The following is a 20651-nucleotide window of genomic DNA, read 5'->3' on the forward strand; positions in this document are numbered from 1 at the left end:
AATAATAATAATAATTATTATTATTATTATAATAATAATAATTAATTATAATAATAATAATAATAACTATTATTATTATTATTATAATAATAATAATAATTAATTATTATTATTATTATTATTATTATTATTATTATTATTATTAGAGTATTTGTTCCATTGCATCTCGGACAGAGTTAGTCTGCAAGTGGAGTTCAACTTCTCAACCTGCAATGCAACTCTTTATTCATTCTTAAATCATCAACAACTTCTGCAAAAACTCTGTCCTGTGGGAGGACAAGAGTAGAGTTTTTTGTTGTACAGAACCACCACCAACCTCCCTCTTTGTAGCACTATTTTACCATGTTTGGGGTCTTTAAACAACTAATCACTACTCCAAGAGGGGGAGATTCCCCAAGTGTGTGACAATTTAACATAGAACCGAACATTTACACGGAAACAATTATTGGACGACAACACGTACTGAAAAACAGTTAATCAGGTCCAGGGAAACTGGAACAGCAACTGGTCACGTGGCCTCTTCCTGTCATAGTAATGTCAGTAAATGAGAGAGGAAAGGAGAAGGATGCAACCAGGAGGGTGTTGGGGGTGTGTTCAAAGCAGGTGTTGGTGGTGTGTGCGTGTGTGTGTGTGTGTGAGGTGTCCACCGGTGAGTGTACAGGACTTGTCCCAATTAGTTCTGGTGTATAAGGTATTATATTGTGGCGCATCCAAGAAAGAAAATGCTGAATTTGAGAAAAATGTGAATATAAAACTATGTACATAAACATAGAAATAAAATTAAAATGTAAAATTAAAAAACATAAATGTTTGGCCAGGCAGCCTGTGAAATGAGCTACAATACATCCCTTCTAAAGATATACACTATACAGTATATACTGTTTATACATCAAAACAACATTGCAAGCTTTTTAAAAGATTGTATAATGGCCTTTGAATTGCCTTAAAGATTTTACTGACTAAAATTAGAGCGTGTCGCCCTCCAGGTTTACTCCTGCAACCAGCTGCTCGCCACAGAGTTGGGCTCTTACTGGAAAGATTTCACTTGGAAAATTGTTAAGACCGCAAAATCTGACAATCTTTTTTTTAATCAAAAAAGAGCTTTGGGCAAAATAAGAGTATTGCAGATTGTCTTAAATGCCAACTCTAGTTAGAGTTGACCATCAAGACCGTTATGAAATATTTACATATTTACTTACTGTATATTTAATACTAAAACATCCCTGCATGTCTTCCTTTTCAACAATTTATATGAGGACTGAATCCTCCCTCCTGGTGAAGTCAACAAGGAGCCAATGAAGATTACAAATGTCAGTTAAATACAGGATTCACATCCTGTCATTATGGAACACAGATGGATTTAAATGTCGGGGGGGAGGTTCAGCCATGAAAATACATACATCATTTATTTGACAATTGGTTGTTTTGTTACATTGACTGACTGACTTTATGAAAACATTCCTTTAGTGCCGTTTCACAGGAACACACAGCCACATCGATTACTGACTGAACTTTAATATTCATATTTAAAGCCTTTTTTTTTTTTTTACATTTATTTTAACCACAGTGATAAACAAGAGCAACGTTGTAGAAATAGCATACAAAGGTATAATGCAAAATTTAAAACATTTCTAGGTCTGCAAATTGCAAGAAAGAAAATGCTTTGATCAAAACATAAAAACACCAGGAAACTTCAGCCTTCCAGAAGGAGGTCCAGAAACGCCTTTCAATGGATTCTTCAACTGCTTGTCAATTAGTGCGTGACAGCATATGTTGCCCACTCATCTTGCTTGGAGTGGAAAAATACTGTTTGCATCGCAGCTAAATCTTTCATTGTATCCCATTTACTATCCTGGCTTTTTCCGTTAAAACAATTGAGACGACACCCACACTTTGGGTTGAACAAGCTGAGTCACTGCAGAGACTTACAGAGCAGTGTTCCCTCCATTTACTGAGCTGTTGGGGATGCTGCGGTCAATTCTAATCCGTACAGCACTTCTCAAGCCTGTTTGGCATTCTTTTTTTTTCGCATTACTTACCAGCAGAGTTTTTACATGTATCTGGCGAAATTGCACTTGATTACCAGAAGTACCTTTGTAAAAGATCTGAAAAGCTAGAGATGAGGACGTCGATTTGCCGCTGCAAGAAAATCCAAAAGGATCAAAATTGCTTTTCCGGACTTTTAGCAACAGCTAAAATTGAATGCACCTCAGTGGTTTATGACTACAGACGTGCTGGGGTGGACTGAGTTGTGCGTTTCTTTACTTAATTTACTTTTATTTTTGAAGCTAGATTCCAAGTCACCTGCATCCGCACGTGCGTGCGTGTGTGTGAAAACGCAACGCAACAAAGGCACCGGGGCTGAAGATGGCGTGGGAGAGAACGTCTGAGGGAGCGTCCCTGTTATGCATGGTGCTTGATTTGTTTCGTGCAGTGGAGTCGCCTATAGGAAGCCCTGGCTCTATACACACACATGCACACACACATACACACACGCACACACACCCCTGAAAGCACACAATTCAAATAATCTCTTGAACTTGAACTTTAACTTGAATTAGCAGAATTAGTGTGTTGATGACGACGCCCACTTTTCTGGTGGGATCTTCGTGCACGCCCTTTTCAGCTTGCTTCTACATTGTATATATGTAAGCTCTGACAACAACCATATTATTATTTTGATTGTGCTGAAAACCGGGACAGTTTAGTGTTTGACAAATATCTGTCGGGACACGCAGCTCCAAACTGGGACAGCCCCGGACAAACTGGGACATCTGGTCGTCGAAATCGTAATGTAACAAAACTGCTCTGAAAAAAGGGCATTTCATGAATAAATTCCAGCTCCGTCGAAACATCCGTTTTACTAAATGCTGCCCGTGAAACGAGCTGCTCTCTGAAGTGTTATTTGATTCTGTTGTGAGTATCTGGAGCAGCGCCGCTCGGGCAGCAGCGACAGTAGCTCAGCCCAGGGAGCAAATGAAACACTGCGGTGCGAGCAGATTGTGTCTCGTTCGTGCATTCTAGAAAGGCCTGCGATGTTTTCCTGTATCTGAATTATTCATACATCAGCACAACTGTACGGCGCCCCAGGGGCCGGGCGTTAAAGCTGATGCAAACGCACGCACACGGCTCCTAGATCTTCCAGCATCAAGTTGTTTTTTTTTATCGTCAATTATCATGCAAATCTTGACTGCGAAGTTACGGCGGGGCTTACTCTACAGCTTTCCGGCGACGCATCACAAAGGCTCCATTTGAGCCCCGGGAACGAGGCTTCTGCTCCTTCTACCGTTTCCTAACCGTTGGGGTTGTGGGTCAGTGCCAGATTTCCCCTTTTTTTCCCTTGGACTTGGCAGCGTGGGAGTGAGAATCCCACTAATTAGGAAGCCTTAATCATCACCTTCCTCCCTTCCCACTCCCTTCTCCCATCCCCGCCTCTCCCTGTCCTCTTTCTCTCATGCCTCCCCCTCTCCATCCCCTGATCTCCGCGTTTCTTCAGCCATTTCCGCTCCGCATCCACCCTTCTCTCCTCACACTCAGTCTTCCTGTCATCGCATTGTTTTTTTTTTTGTTTTTTTTTCCCCATCCCTGTGGATTAAGGAAATAGGTAATCCCTATTCTGTAATTAGTGTGGGAGATAAGTCTTCAAAAGTGGGTTTTCTGAACTGCAGAAGCCGGGAAAAACACTCCTCGTCTCCCTGTGCACGGTGCCAGCGTGGGATACCGCATGAAACACAATGAAAACCACCGCCACAGGAAACCTACACTCTGATTATATGTGTCAAAACAGGATTATTTTGTTATCTACATACATTCATGAGTATTTCCTTTATTTTTTATTATTTTAATGTTTAACTTCACTCTACCTCTGTCTCTGCTTCTCCTTTCTTCTTCTTCTTTTTATTAAAAAAATTTTTTTTTTTTTTTTTTTTTTAGTTTGGCCGAACCGAGGTGATTGACAACACGCTGAACCCGGACTTTGTCCGGAAGTACATCTTGGACTATTTCTTTGAGGAGAAGCAGAGTCTACGCTTTGACTTGTGAGTGGCTCCTCTTGAATTCCCTCAAACCCCGCTCCACCTCGGCATCTCCCGCTATTCGGTTCCCCTCCTCCCGCGCCCGATCAGCGACGGAAAAAACCTCAAATACGGCCAATGGTTCAACATGGTTTTTCACAGGCGTCGCCATTCACATACGTGGTCGCGGGGTGACGTGGGGCTGACGGCAGCCTTTCGTTTAAAGCGCTTTTCTCTCCATCAGCCTCTGTTTATCCGTCTTCTCTCAGCAGTGTTTCCATCGGCCGTCCCCCGAAAAAGATGCATTTCCATCCGTACGACGACGTTATTGCATATACGTAGCTATGCCGATAAGAGTGTGAAATTAGACCAAAACAGAAAAAGAAAATTAAAAAAAAATAACGCGTCACATGAAATATTTGATCTTTATTTGATGAAGTGCGGCGTGGTTCCAGTTTGCCGAGCTGAACAAAAGCCTTGCGAGCGCCTTTATCTGTAGTTTTACTCGCTTCCCCTCTAAGTGAGACTGATTAATCTCTGGACTAAAAGGATCTATCGTTTCATCAGATGTTTAATCTTAGTACACCCCGTATGTCCATTTCCCTCTCTTTCATCTCCGGACATTCACATGCAAATCAGACCGGGACCGCAACTCACCGCTACGCGCCAAGAAAGACACAGCGGACGCTCTCGCGGAAACCGAGGCGTACCGCTAACCCAAGGCGGAGATGGACTTAAAGCTGCGCCGCGTGGTTTAACATTTTTCTTTTTCAACCCAGGGCACGTGACCCCAATTTCCGAGTGTGATAACGTGACAGAGTGCCAGCAGCGGTGGTGGTGCCGCTGCTCCGTTGTCGCCGTCTGAAGGAAAAAATATTGTTGATCACAAACGCTCGGGAGTTTTCTCACGCAAGCATGTGTGTGTGCGTGCGTGCGTGTGTGTGTGTGCTTGCGTGTGTGTCTGTGTCTGTGTGTGTGTGAGGTGCCATACACTCATGATGCAATATGAAAAATGTGTTGCCTTTCAGATACGATGTCGACTCCAAAAGCCCTGACCTGTCCAAGCATGTGAGTGGAGGTACCGATTCTGACCTCGGGCCAACGATAAACAGGGAACGGCCAATTTGAACCTCAGCGACCCCCCAACCAAGCGTTGGGGTGACGAGCCTCGCACGCTAAAACACCCCGCGGTTAACAGACTGAGTCGAAATTGGTCAAATCCCTTTTGTCGTTGGCGCTGTGGTTCGGAATTTGCACTAACTGTTCGGTGCATGCCGCCAACATGATGGAAAAAACGCAAACCTCCCCTGCAGCATCCAAATGCGAACTGATGAGAGCTTGTATGAGGTTTTTTTTTTTTCTTTTCATTTTTACAATGTCTTTGTTTTGCGCAATTTTACCAGCAGTCGCCACCATGAGCCGCTTTGATTATGCCAAATGCTGATGATTCAGTTCCGTAACGTACGGGTTTGAGAGTTTCCAGCTTCTGCGTCAGCTGTAGTTGATGACACCCGTCCATGTGAAACGACTGTGAAATGCTTTTAAAGCCGTAGCTTTCACGACAAAAAAATAAATAAAAAAGAGCAAACGTTCGGGCGCAACACGGTCTGCATTTCTATCCATTGGAGTAAGACAGTAAAGTATTGTTGTGATTTCAGTCGTGGAAAGTACGGTGCAAAAAAAAAAAAAAGCATAGTCGGAAACATCTGTCGCTCAAAATAATCTCCATGAGGATTATTTGACGCGTTTGGATACCAGAGGTTTGCATTTCACCATCAACATCACGTCCTCATATTTTGGTTTCCTTACAGCGCTAACACAGCATGTTGCCCGTTTTCTCTCACGTCCTTATGTGAGCAGTGCAAGGGAGTCTAGGTATAGTGTTGTGTGGTTTTTGGTATATGATATTGTTGTTGCTGTTGTTGTTATTGTTGTTGTTGTTGTTGTTGTTGCTGCTGCTTCCTGCCCCGACCCCTCCGGAAGCCCACCGAACTCAACGTACGTCCCAGCTTTCTCTAATTTCTTCTAGTCTAGGCCTGGATGTCTCTCTCCCCAGACTTTGCGATCCCTCTACAACAGCGCTGTCAGATTCATTTTGGGTCATCGTCTGCACTGCACTAAACACTGCTTTGCGTGGGCGGCGGTATTTATTTTTAAGCGATCCATCCGAGACCAATGCAGCCCATTCAGAAGCTTATAACGTGGGCTAATAAAGCTAGAATCAACCAACTGCATGCTTCCTGATCAATATAGGTCTCACACCTACAATATACAATGCAGCACAAGTTATTTCACTTTGCGGAAAATATTATCCCTCTAACAGAAATCCAAAAGAATCCAGTGGGGCCAGAATGGAAGCCCCCGCAGGCCGCACGTTTGGCTCTACAAAGAAGCGTGACACATTCATGCTGCTGTTCCGAAATAATGCACCCTCTCTGAGATCAGTGGGCATGTGTTTGAACAAGACAGCGTTGAGAATGTCAATACACTCGCAAAGACGAGATGGAGGATGTGCAAGTCCACAGCTTTTAGCCGAAACGATTAGGCCCTTCTTCAGAACAGCAGAAGGGACGACTTCTGTGGACATGGCAGTCTTCAGAGATCTCAGCCCAGAGACTGAATTGGGGGGAGTGAGTTAGGGGCACAAGTGTACAGGTGCACCTTTTGGCTTCCGTTCTCCCGCATTGCTTTGATTAGTCCGAGCAAAGCTTAAATAGAGTCCACCTCTGGTCACAGCCGATGTACACCCTTTCTCACATTTTCACCTCAAGCATAATTTGTGTTTTGAATGAGATTATTAGTCTGGGGAAACAGATAATTGCAGCTGAAACCCCGTTTCTGTCTCTGGAATCCTTTCCACGTGGCGTCCTTTGAACCCACTGTATTACTTCTATATCCCCCTCTCTGTTTTGATACCCTGCACAAATTGACTACATCAACCCCTGTGTGCTGTTGTGCGCACGGTCCGTGTATTTGATTTCCCCGCGCTCTCCCGCCCCTGATCCATCCCCCTTCTCTTTCCTTCCTGCATCCCTGCCCTCCATGCTCTACTTTGTTTCTTCCTTACTTCCTTTCAGGACTTCTTGGGTCAGATGTTTTGCACCCTTGGAGAAATTGTCGGATCACCAGCAAGTCGGCTGGAGAAGCCTTTGGGGTGAGTTTGATTTATATATTCATTTCTATGTCCTTGCGAGCAAAACTAGTAAAACCTAACCCCGGCAACGACTCTGAAAGAGGAAAGGGTGCTTTTATCAAAGAGAGACCTGAGAGGTGTCCTCGGCATCGGCGTTGATATACAGAGTCATTTCCAATCACTATTCCCCAAGCCCATTTGGGTGCAGTGTCCCTGTTGTGCAATAAACTCGATCCCTGCGCTGAAAATAAAATACATTTGCGGTGATATTGGCGCAGTGAAATGACTTCGCTGTTTCACTCATTTTCAGTTTGAAAAAATTTTCTGCTGCGAGAACACAGAGGTGTGCGGGGCTGGCTTATGACCAGACCGTAGCAATTAGAACATAAATAAATGGTGATGTTCTGGGAGCTCGGCTGGACCTGCCAGGGTTGAAGTTGAGGCACAGACGGTGAACCAATGGGACTTGAAGGATGCTGCACGGGGAGACAGGGCGGTGGGGATGATTTTCAAAAGAGCAAAAGTGATGAATGGTAACTGGACTGCGTTTTATACAGTGCCCTTTCTACGTAGTCCAGTGCACACAAGAGCTCTAAACAATTAAGCCTCACCGTCACCCGTTTACTCAGACATCCATACGTCTACGGTGGAGGCAGCCATACAAGGTTCCAACCCGCTCATCGGGAGATGTTCAGCGTCTTGCTCAAGGGCACTCTGGCGTGCTGCCGTTCAAATGTTCTTTTGGGCCAAAAAAGTCGGAATTAGTCAAACGTATGGCTCCCTGATCGATATACTGTAATTCTTACACCTGTGGTATGGAGCTCAAGTGACAGGGGATGAAACAGAAACAAACAAAGCACACAGGAAGGAAATGGAAAGAGAGAGAATATTAAGCAGATCACCATAAATCAGCAAATTAAAGGGCAAACCGCGGAGACAATTCGCCGCTCTTCATACTGATTTCACGCTGGCTGGCAAAAGCGCGAGGCATTAAATAAGAATCATGTAGTCTGTCCTTGTGCGCCCATCATCGCTCTGCTGGGCTCTCGTGTTGAGTAGGTGACGTCACCTGAACGACGTGTTCAGCGGGAAAAAAAAGGAGACCAGGTTCACCCGAGGTGTTTTTAGTCTGCGGCGTGACATTAAAGTAAAAACACCGGAATCTGAATCCGCGCTTCGAAGGTTGTTCGCACTCGCTCAATCTTTCATGTTAGCTCCAATGTGCATCATTACAGGGATGGAGCTGGAAGACAGCGAGATGGGCGACTGTCGCAGGCCACAGAATTGTAAGGGCGGCGCTTTTGATCAGTGATGACACAGGAAGAACACGACTCTTAACCGAACGAATCGAGTGGGCGCCAAACGGTCTGCAGGGTTTTTTCTCTTGCGTTGAATGAAGTTTGGCTGGACAAGGTCAAAGGCCAGAGTCCGAAGCAGTTGTGACCGACACCATGTTTTTTTTGGTAAGGTTTTTAACAAATATTTTTATGCACGTGTTAAGCACATGTACTTGTGCTACCCTGCAATTTGAGGCCATCAGATCTTTAATCCAAAAGGAGTTATTCTCTGGGGTTTAAGGCGGAGATTAGACGACGCCTTGAGGCTGAAGTGAACCTCACTGTAAATGCAGCTTCAGTGTTTTGAAGTGGCTGCGGGAGATTAGAGGGTGCTCTCTTAGGCGAGAGCCATCGAGAGAAAAGCAGCAAGAAACACACACGCACACACACACACGCACACACACGCACACACACGCACACACATGCACATGCACGCACACGCGCGCACACACACACACACGCACGCCCGCACACACACATACACACCCACACACGTGTGTGCATACGGCATGCAAAATGTCCTTGCCTCAGGGGTAAGAAAATGGATAATTTTGTGGTAATTTGTTGGCCATGGTATTATGAGCCAGCCTCAGCCTCTGATAGTTCCATTTTTCAACTGTGTTTGCCATCTCGCAGGCTCGTTGTCCCCCCTCGATTTGTTTTTCTTTGTTTGTCTATTTCCATTAACCTCTATTTCCTTGTTCTTATTGCCACTCAAGAAACTATTTTGTTCATGAAAATGAAATGCAGTAACAAGAAAATAATTGATAAATAAAATAATAATCTCGAGTGAAGGACCATTCCATTGTTTGCTGTGACTTACGCGACACCAGCGCTCACACACACCGCTCCCCTGACAATTCACACACGCACCTTGTTGATTCTGTATTTTAATGTTGTCTCGTCTGCTCTTTTCTTCTGGCTAATTGTATTGGCTTTAGTCTTTCTGGAACGAGTGCTCATTTGATTATGGAGCCGCCTTTGTGTTTTTCATTGGGGAAAATGATACGGCGGGGTAGAAAGAGGCGGAGATAGAAAAATACATTAGAGAGAAAATGTTCAGGGAAAGCACTTAGAGGGTGGATGCTTCATGTGTCTGTACCTGCGGAGACAGAGAAGACATATTATGTAAACAGACAAAGCATCCTTCAATTTCCGGTCCGCTGGCCGCACTGCATAACTGACAGGGTTTTCACGGAGGTTGCCGCAGAATATACAGGAAGACGAGAATACACAACATACACTGTGAACTGCGTCCTTCATGTTGGCAAGCCTGGTGGTGCTTCAGTGTTTAATGTTGTAAAACAGGAAAGCCATTACCATGGAGCGGTTATGAGTCTATCAGGTTGCGTGACCTCCAGACGACTCCTTCCTTTATGCAATTATATATAAATACAGTAATCAGTGGTGCGTTTCGTTTGTGTATGTGTGTTTGTGTGTGTGCCTGTGTGTATGTTCATGTGTTTCTGTGTGTGTGTGTGTGTGTGTGTGTGTGTGTGTGTGTGTGTGTGTGTGTGTGTGTGTCTGTGTGTGTGTGTCTGTGTGTGTGTGTGTGTGTGTGTGTGTGTGTCCATATGCAAGTAGGCTTGGCTTGGCGTGACTGGTTTTCCGGCATAATCTCACATGGGCATGTAGTGAAACTCAAGGCTTAACCAATCTTATCGCTAATACGTGATTCTCCTTCTTCTCCTTTGGGCTGCTCCCGTTAGGGGTCGCCACAGCGGATCATCTGCCTCCATTACCTTCTGTTCTGCACATCTTCCCCCCTTACACCAACCGCCTGCATGTCCTCCTTCACCACATCCATGAACCGTCTCTTTGGCCTTCCTCTTTTCCTCTTGCCTGGCAGCTCCAAATAATTTCTTAATCATCGCTAATACGTGATTAAGAAATAATAATTCCTTAGATGAAGCCTGTAAATGTGGATCAATATGAATCAATCTCTGAATAAATTAATAGGGACCTCAAGACGCAGACAGAGAGACCCAGGTAGGGGAGTGCCCGTTACGCACGGTAAATGAAGGCATGCTTCATCTTTTGTTTCATTCAGTAAGGAACGGAGTAAAATAAAAAAGCCTACATCTAAAATGAAAAAACACCCAGTTTTTTTTATTTTGGGGAACAGGGCAAGGGGCCGATCACGGGCACCCCGTCGCTGCCGCGCCGATGGGATGGGCCCCTAGCGACCACTGGGCCCCAGTGCAGCTGCACCGGTCGCACCGTCAATAGCTACGCCACTGTACGAGAGGGACTGGCTCAGGGGAAGAGAAGCCTGAGAGAGACGTACAGAACCGGTTTCATCTCAACATCAAACACTGTTGTCTTTTTTGAGAGCTTCCTTGCCGTGGTGATGCACGTTGTGATCTGATCTTGTTAGAGTTCTCCTGGCTTTTGTCTTTATACAGGGAAGAGTTCCTGGGCTTCCCTGGCACACCAAATGGGAGGGGAAGTGTTTCCTGATTTTTGCCTCTTCCTAAAATGTGGCAAAGTGGATTGTAAAGGGCAATGCATCCAAATCAGGTTCATCCTAGTGGAGAGTATCATGGAGTACCGCAGGATTATATATTCTATTACCCGCAACACAAGTCCAGTTGGACAAAATGTGGAAAGACTTCTTTGAATTGTCACTCTGCAATGGTACAGAGTTCAATCAGATAATTATTTATTTCAACCTTTGAATTACTAAAGGAGAGATAATTACTTCAGTGCCGGGTTGTTAGCGAAATGCACCTGCGGATATATGCTCGTGCGTCTCTGGGTGTATGTGTGTGTGTGTGTGTGTGTGTGTGTGTGTGTGTGTGTGCATGTGTGTGTGTGGGGGGGGGAAGGGAGCAGGAGCGACAGAGAGAAGTTTGTAGATCTGCAGAGGCACTGAGAGGACATGGACTAAAGAGATTGCTTTCTCGCCATAAGAGGCACTTGTTTGACCTTTGAGCAGGGTGTGTGTGTGTGTGTGTGTGTGTGTGTGTGTGCCTGCCTGCCTGCCAGTGTGTTTGTTTGCTTCTTTTAAAGGTTGATGGAAACCTTCGACCGACAGAGCCAAGACTCATTGATCCTCCAGTGAGGGTATTAGCCCTGTCGCATAGTCGAGTGACGCAGGAAACTGTGTCTGAGTCTTGTTTCACCTCCAACCACAGTGCATGTGCATGTACAGTACAGCTTAACACACTAACACACACCCACACACACACACACACACACACACACACACACACACATGCACGCAAGCACGCACGTGCACGCACACACACACACACACACACACACACACACACACACACACACACACACACACACACAAAGGCAACCTCCATTTGGTTTTCTCTGTCTACCACTAGGCTACAAAACACTCTTATAAATGAATCCATATCTAAGCTCTTATCCAACACTTCCTTCTGTCACTTCCCCTCGCTAAATCAATAGCGTCTGTAGAAAAGGCCTTCCCACACTCTTGCAAAAAACAACACACAAGAGGGGTTTGTTGGGATTAGATACAGATGACCCCGCGCCGACAAACTGTAGGAAAACCGCTGCAAAACGGGCGAACAGAGAAGGGCATTGGACAACCACAGTGAGGAAAGCTGTGCAGTGACCACAGGCGAAGGCTTTCAACCGCCACACCCTGGGCTTTCCAGTCATCCATTCACACGTTTCAATGGTTCTGTCCTCGACGAACAAAACATTTCACGATTCCCGGAACAAGCCGGCAAACTGCTTTAGTTGTCTTTACAATAGAAAACACATGGCTGTCTTTGAGACGTTGTTTTTTTTTTTGTTGTTTTTTTTTTAAACAAACAGCAGGTCGACGTGTCCGATCCATCATCCCGGTGAGAGATATTCTAAACACATTTGGAAGGAATGTGCTGCCGTGCGTGTGTTTGTGGGCGACCGTGCAGCCCTCCCATTCTCCCTGGCTGCAAGCAGCTGTATTTTGTGATATATTAATCACTTCGCCGGGCGCCACGCTGGGGGAGGACAGCAAATCTGACAGTGTCACATTGCAATCTGTCTCCAGCTGAAGTCGATCCCTCTCCTCTTGTGATCCTGTGAATGCAAACAATCCCCAATATCCCTACCCAAGTGGGAGCGGCTGGGGGGGGGCGATGGAGACGAAAAACGTTCAAATGCCATTCCACGTGTGCAACAAACAAAGGCTGCGAATGGTAATTTTCATCAGCCTCCTGAAAATTAGGGTTTGTCTCACTTAGGAAGGGGACCATAGGAGAGCCTCGCTGCGCCACCTGAACCGTGTCTCAAACGAAGCGGAAATAATCTCTACAAGTTCCCCCGAAAAATTGTGCTTTTTTTGTTTTGTTCTAAAAGGCATCCTCTGGAGGGCGTTCGACAGAATAACACCTCTTTTAATTATTTTGTTATCACTGGGAAACTGCCGCTTCGATGCATATTCAGGCAATACCTGCGTTCTTCGAACCGCTCCCTCACAAATTAGAAATCTACTGAAATCTAAAATAAGTTAAGACCCCAATAAAGAAAGCAGTGTTTTTTTTCAGTTTTTTTTTTTCCACCCTTACGGTTTATTGGAAGCTTTGGAGTGTGAAGTGCGAGCACACCCTCTCCCTGCCCCTGCATAATATAACCTATCTATTAGCACAATGCTTCAAAGACCCGCAGGGTACAAACGGGAGGGAGTGTTTGAAGCACCGATATTAAAAAGAGGATATTCAGTCGGGCCGTACGCTGATAAACTCCACACAGGGAGATATATGCGTGCGTGCTCCCATGCAAATATTATCTCTGATGGTCTGAGAAGAATGCAGGTGTGCCAAGTGCGGCTGTGGTGTACACAATGAGTACGGCACAGACCCCGGGACGGACGAGCACTCAGGCAAACAGGAACAGAACCGCACGCCCTCACACTTCCCCTGTAAGCTGTGAGAATATTTAATTATAGAATTCTTCAGGGAGAGAAAGCGAAAACAAACAAGGGGAACCCGTGGTGAATTGGAAGCAATTGTATTCATCTCACCACGGGGGATATGAGATGGATGGGAACAAGAGAAGGGTAAATCAGGATGACAGCGTATGTATAAATCCTGACGGTGTGAGAGGGGAAAGTTTTCTCATGCGTAAGTCCAATAAAACTGTGTATTTTAAAAGGAAACACAAAAAAGAAAATAAGGGAGAAGCTGTGTCCCTCCCGGGTTCCGCCTTTTGTCACTCGGGCTCGAAGCATTCAGGTCCACTGGACCGGTCTCCTCGGCGCCTCCCGGCACCGCTGGCTCTCTGGGCCTTTGTCGCTGTCACGTCTGGGTCTCCGCCGTTCCTTTCCGCTCCGGGTTTTTTGGCGCGCTATGTACCTGTGTATCATCAAGTATTGAGTACCTATGTATCACACAAACACACGTGCGAAACAAAACCTCTGATCGCAGTCATTAAATTATATACTGTTGGTGGCTGTGGATGAGAAGAAAACCAATCAGTTGGGAGGAGATGCCATGGTCGTAAGGGATGGATGGTAGCCACAGAGGAGGCCCGTTGGGAACCGGCAGCAATGAGCATTAATGGTGAACGTGGTTTTAGGCATTGGTTAGGCCTGTGCAGTACGGTAGGTGGTAATTAGGGATGGATGTGGTAGTAAGGGATGGATGTGGTAGTTAGGGATGGATGGACGGATTGTATGGGATGGATGGTCGCCACAGAGGAGGCCCGTATGGACCTGGTGCCACTGAGTAGACCCTACAGGGTAAGTCACTGGGAAAGCCCGTACGGTATTGGTGGTGGTGGTTAGTAACTGAGGGTTGCCGAATGTAGTAGACCATTTGCCTGTGGCGACAAAATGCATTTATTGTGAGTCACTTTGGACAAAAGAGCCTGGTTAATTATTTCATGTAATGAATTCAGGACACTGTTCATATTTTGGTCAGAAACACATAGCACATAGCACAACACATTAGCCAGTGGAATAAGGAAGACACTTTTGTTTTAGAAAGAAATCATGATTTGTTGTGTTAAAATGACCATTACTTTGTTAAATAGCCATTTTCCCAAATGTGCCAACGTAAATTAGATTAAAGGCTGTTATTTTCACAAAAATGGTCACAAATCACACTTCAGCATCGTGAGACCTAATATTCCAATCACAGACTTTGCTTTTTCCATTAGGCGACAAATTTAGGCTTTCAAGGGCCAAATACAACCAATTAAAAAACTCCCTCATCCCTAACAGCACAGACCTAGTGAATTATGCCACTTGTTTTTCATGTTGAATTATTGTATGTAATGTTTATGTGTGTGTATGGTGTAGGGTGTGTATTGTCTGAGCTTGTTGCTACCGTCGGAGAAATTCCGCTGCATGGTCGGTGAGGTAAGCCTGCGTGGCTATCAAGATCCTTGTTCTATTAACTAAATGTATTTTGTAAAATAAAAGACAATAAACTGATGCACTCTCAAAAGCAGTGACCAGCATTCGTCAGTATTTGTCGAGAGGGAGCTCTTTTTTTTTGTTTTAACCTGTGTTGTCAGCATGCTGGACATACAACACAGAGTATTTGTTTCATTGCATCTAGGACAGAGTTAGTCTGCAAGTGGAGTTCAACGACTCAACCTGCAATGGAACTCCTTATTCATTCTTTAATCATCAAGAACAGCTGCAATAACTCGACGACACAACAGGGTTAATTTAGTCCAGGGAAACTGGAACAGCAATTTGGCACGTGGCCTCTTCCTGTCATAGTTATGGCAGTAAATGAGGGAGGAAAGGAGAAGGATGCAACCAGGAGGGTCCTGGGGGTGTGTTCAAAGCAGGTGCTGGTGGTGTGTGTGTGTGTGTGTGTGTGTGTGTGTGTGTGTGTGTGTGTGTGTGTGTGTGTGTGTGTGTGTGTGTGTGTGTGTGTGTGTGTGTGTGTGTGTGTGTGTGTGTGTGTGTGTGTGTGTGCCCATTGGTGAATGTACAGGACTTATCCCAATAATTGGTTCTGGAGTATACGATCGGTATTATGTCGTGGCGCCTCCAAGCAGCGGAAAAGGCTCCGAAGCCCCTCCTGAGTACCACAGCTGTACAGACACCCCACGGCCGCAGGAAAGTCCCGCCCCCCCACGCAGCCACAGAAGACCCCCGGGCCCCCAGAGAAGCCGGAAGCCCGCAGAGCAACCCCTATGCCCGGCCCTGATGAGCATAACCCAGTCCCAGGGAGCACGAGGAGACTCCACACCCCTGAGATGCACATATACAACCCACCCCCATAAGCATGCACAAGACGCAGCCGCAGCCGTAGGCGCGGGACCCAGGCTGTGGTGCCATGGCGGGCCCACCCGCGCCCTGTGCAAGAGCGTGACCTGTCCCACCACAACCAACCAGACGCTTCTTGGCCACGAGCCCAGAGCGCCCATCCACATAGCCGAGTGTGCTCAGCCCCCCCTGCTGACGCCAACAGGCTGCCAGAGAAAAGCGCAGCAGGAGCAGAGGCGATAACCCATCCCACCCCCCCTCACCCCCCAGCGACGAGTGCCCACGTGCACCAAGGAGCGCCAGAGGACAGGAGGGAGCACTTAAGCACACAAAAAATAATAAGCAGAATGGTTCGGGTGCAGGCGTAATGTAAGACGTGTGTAGACAAACTTTTTTTCCTGACCAGTTGGCAATGGCTCTTTGTTTCAGTCGGCATGTCCCTGCACCTGGCAAACAAATGGAGCTTCCACAAGCTGAGCTGCAGGTCAAAATAAAGCCTCAGAATACAGAACGAAAATACGACAATATGACAGTAGTCTCCTTCTTTGGAACAATAAATGTACTGAACGTGACTGAAGTGAACTGATAGTCATCATCTCTGACAAACACCTCATCGAAAGCGTCGGCGCAGCGCTCTGACCACTCGACTCCAGACCAGTGTGAGTCGCCCGCAAGATGTCATTTCCAAAGCGTTAATTATGCAACACTCTGCGTCTGTGAATCGTTTGTGTCATTTCAAATATTTCAAGGCGTGGTTGTTTTGGGTCTGCACTGTTAAACTCCCCGGCTCTCGGGCACGCTGAAGAACTCTTCCACCTTCTCGTTATCGAGAAGCAGGTTACACAGATTGTTGAACGCTAACGCCAACAAATGAATATTTTAATATTTTAATATTTTAATATTTGATTTTGAACCGTGACAGTTTTGAAAGATCCACGCCGCTTTTGTCGGCTGGAATGGTGATTTGAGGTTCATTTGATTTTCTCATAAATTCCCGCTGCATCCTCCCCAGGTGATGGCTCGATTTGATATCGTTGCTGTATTTCCTTGTTCTTCCAAATAAATGAGGTAAGATAGTTGTCAGATAGATAGAGTGACAGCCGGAATTCTATATATACGGTTTTGTTTGCAGCCAGGCTGACGGAATGGAATCATTTCTTCGAACAACTTCTCATGTGACTGCTTGTTTGTTCGACCACAGGCCTGTTAGTTTTGCTAAACAATGTAAATAACATAAAACAGTCAACCAAGCAATCAGCCTACTAAGATGTCTTTTAATTTACTGTTTAAATTAACTTTTAATTTGAATGTTTTGTGATTGGCTTCGTCGGTGCCACGTTGTGTGTTGCATGTTGTAATTTGCTCCGTGCTGAGCTTCACACTGTGCTTTGTGCTGCTTCTGATAATTCCCTGCATAATTTTGTGGTACTTTGAGGGTTTTTCCTTTTTCCCTTTTTTTTTTTTTTTTTTTAACGCTTTGAAGTTCAGTGCTGTTTGGAATACTTTGTGTTTCTTATAACATGCTTTGTGCTTCTTGGCCATCATCTGTGGTACGGTTGGTATTTTCAGGTACGTAAGTGTGGAATTCGTGTTGCCTGGCATGCATAGTATTAGTTTTTTGGCAATACTTTAGTGGGAATAGAATTAAGTTACCTGATGAATTGGTATTCCTGTGATTAGTTTTGTGTTTTGGGTGGCATCCCCCGATTTGGAGTGAAGTTGACAGATTGAGTTGACAAATGAGCTGAAGTGGTCGTCTGGGAGCCCGATCCAACACCTGTAGTGGCCAGATTTAGTTTTCCTTATCAAACCGATGAGTTTCCTATGCTGTTTAAAACTCTGCCAGTCAGTCTTTGTGCCAGCAGATCTTAAAACGAACCGTGGTTTGTCTCCATTCGGAATGGTCCTGGAGAAAACCAGTGATGTGGTCTGAGTTATTCCAAATGACTTGTGCAGGGAATGTCTGTCAGTAATGCAATAGCTTATGCCAGCGCATCGCCAAATCTGGTTGAGGAATACGGCGGGTTCTTTCAATATCTCTCAGCGGGATAAATCATGCAGAACTGCTCAAATTGTTTGGAATTGCTTTTTGGGACGGCTTTGGGTTGATGTTTTATTTTGCTGGTATTTCTGACACAAACTATCAGTGATCACTGATATCCTGAGACACAGCCCCAGAGACTGAACACAACAAGGCCTGTGTGTTAGAATGACGTCGATTTGTGTAGATTTAACAGGATTCTTCACCTTCCAGATGAAATTTTCATCTGGTTGGCTGGGATATTACCTGGCAACGGCTAATCAACCCATCCAGGTTAAGTTGGCAAAAACCAAGCGTCACTCCATGAAAACAATTGTTGACATAAATCTCGTAAATCTCCGACTTCACTTACATCTGGAAGATTTCGATCCATCAAAAGCAGGCATTCTGTTCTTTGGCAGAGGTACAGATTTTCTGTGTGCTTCCACTTATTGAAACATGGACTTAATCCAGTTTCGGTAGTAGACGTCTTGTATTCAAATGGATCAAGGGTGTGATGAATCATAAAATCAAAGGGGGTTGGATGTGTTTGTGTTTGGAAGCGGTGTGAGGAGATGGGGTAGTGATTGATATAAGATTCACAAGAACAAAATGCAGTTAGGTCTTCAGTCTTTTTGCATAACTTATACAGTATGTACAGTAAAGACTCATGTCTTCATGCTTTCTATGGTGTCAGCGGGGAACCATGGTATGTAAAACAACACAAACAGGCATTTCTATCCAGGCTACGAGCAACAGGCATTTATCATCTGGTTCACCTGAAGCCTCGACTCTGCATATTTCACGAATCCCACTTTGTTATTTGTTTAGGCCGATCGGATCTGATCTAACTGATCTGAAAAAGAATTTCAGAGATGTTTTTGTGAACAAGACACATTGTAGATGACACAGACTTTTGTGGTACCTGGAGAGAAACAAAGCGTCATTCTTTGGCAGTCTGACCCAGGAAGCCGGGCAATGGGTGTCAGGCAGTGGGTGTCGTTTTAAATATCTCAAGCTAGATGTGTGCATCAGCTTGCAACACTTGGTGAGAGCCATAGCATATTAAAAGTAGCCAAAGCACATTGAAAAGTATTGCTCAATAGACTAAAATACAAAAGTAACATAATGTACTGGGAACTGCCTCAAAGTATCACAAAGCACTTTTCTTTTTTCCCCACTTTCCACTTTCCAAGTTTCTCTGCTTTTTATATGGACGTCCAAAAAGTCCCGGTGGTCTGTATAATCGATTCAAACTGCTTCAACTCTGGTGCCGTTCATTTTGATAAATTGGCACTCTGCAGCTTCTCTGGGTCTCTGGGTTTCTCCACCCCCTGTCATTGTCTGGCTGCATTAGTGTTAGTAGCAACAATCCTTGTCTCTCTTTATGGCTCTGCTGTGCTGTGCTCATACACATCCAGTTGAATGTTGGTTGTTATCGCCTTCTGTCCAACTCACACTGATGAAAGCCCGTGGCTGAAACATCTGTCGTCCAATCGACTCAGTAAAAACTTGTTTTTTTATGGGTTTGGTCTGTTTTCTGAATGTTGCCCTTTGCCAGTCTTCCATAATATCTGGAAGTCGTCCATACAAACTTGGAAAAGTCATTTTTTGTTTTCTAAAAACAATGTTTTCGGGGACGAAAGGCGGGTGTACTCCAGTAAATAGGGAAGTTAGAGAGGCTCCCTAGTTCTTCCGGCGCCCACCGACATCATAAAATCAGTGGTCATCAGCAAGGCATGCAGAAAAGCCAGCCCTGTTGCTAACAAATTCAAATATGGTACAACACACCCAAATATGGATTACACACCCTCAGGTGCAACAAATGCAAATGTGGTTTGCTTACAAATTTCAAATGCTGACCTGTATCTAGAGAGACATAAATCAACTCCAAGACCCTGTAGATTGAGACAAGTAGCCACTAGAGCAACTTAGACATTGGAAAGTATTGATTGACTGCTCACTCTCTTTGACAGCAGACGTGGCAGACTAGGAAATCCTGTATTGATCAACAGAGAAGGAAGGGGGTTTAGAGGTGTTGTGCTTTGTAAGGATTTTGTGGCACATGCCTTGAATTCCACATTGATGGCGATATGTGAAGGCTAATATCAGAGATAGAGATTATTTGGCGAATCGAGCTCAGTCTGATTACTGAGCTTTCTTTAATATCCTTAAGTCATCCACCAAACTGCTGAGATTGGTACCAGATATGGCCCTGCTAAACCCAACCAACCTTCTTATTTCCCAAAATGAGTCCATGAGGTGAGCTTTGACTCCATGTGGAATTCAGATATTAGTTTAACCCTCCTGACCAATGGAGCTTAGTAAAGAGCCCAGTTAAATATTTAGGTTAGGTCCTTAGGTTCCCATCTTAACCAATTTCCTCAAATTGATTGAAAGAGATGTTTGCCTAATCAAGGAATCCCAACGGAGGATGCCCCTGTGCCAAGTATTTTGATCAATGGCCTTTCATCAGTGATGAATGTACTGTAGTAAGTACACTTCAGAGTAGGTCCGCTGAGCTTTCCCCCATAAAGAAAATGCATGTCATTAAATGCAAAGAGGTTAGGAGGTAATCAGCATTTTCCCCCCAAAGGCGCCAGAGTCACTAGTCCAACCTTTAAAGCTCCAACGTATCTAGTCCACCTTAAAAGCATACCAGTTTCTGGTCCAACTTTCAAGCTCTTGCTGTATCATTTACAATTAGTAAAGCAACTTCAATGTCATGAGTTCAAAATGATGCCTTTCGAAATGAGACATCAAGAAATCAAAGAAGAGTCCGTTTACAAGGTTAACTTTCTATTCCCATCGATTCCGTGTGTGGCGGCTTCCCCCTCAAACAGAGGACGCTTTCTTTCCCATGAGGACTAAAAGAAAGCGCAGCGTTTAGCCTGATGGTGGCTTTTTACTGATGCTGTAAGCACAAGCCCCACACTGCGCCTCACGAAAGTGGGAGCCA

The 20651-nt window shown here is 45.0% G+C and overlaps 1 protein-coding gene across 2 annotated transcripts in view; it reads left to right on the forward strand.

Moving 5' to 3' along the window:
• cpne5b (copine Vb) overlaps positions 1-20651 on the forward strand; it is a gene marked incomplete at both ends in the record, with an annotated part of 123435 nt that overhangs the window by 40197 nt on the left and 62587 nt on the right. The window contains 4 exons of one of the 2 annotated variants that reach the window (XM_080000308.1): positions 3934-4037; positions 5042-5081; positions 5997-6011; positions 7091-7167. In XM_080000308.1, the coding sequence (XP_079856434.1) occupies positions 3934-4037; positions 5042-5081; positions 5997-6011; positions 7091-7167 (236 nt within the window). The remainder of the gene's footprint in view (positions 1-3933; positions 4038-5041; positions 5082-5996; positions 6012-7090; positions 7168-20651) is intronic. The other variant, XM_080000307.1, reaches the window with a different exon arrangement.

The sequence above is a fragment of the Zeus faber genome (assembly GCF_960531495.2).
Source record: "Zeus faber genome assembly, chromosome: 5".
NCBI lineage: Eukaryota > Metazoa > Chordata > Actinopteri > Zeiformes > Zeidae > Zeus > Zeus faber.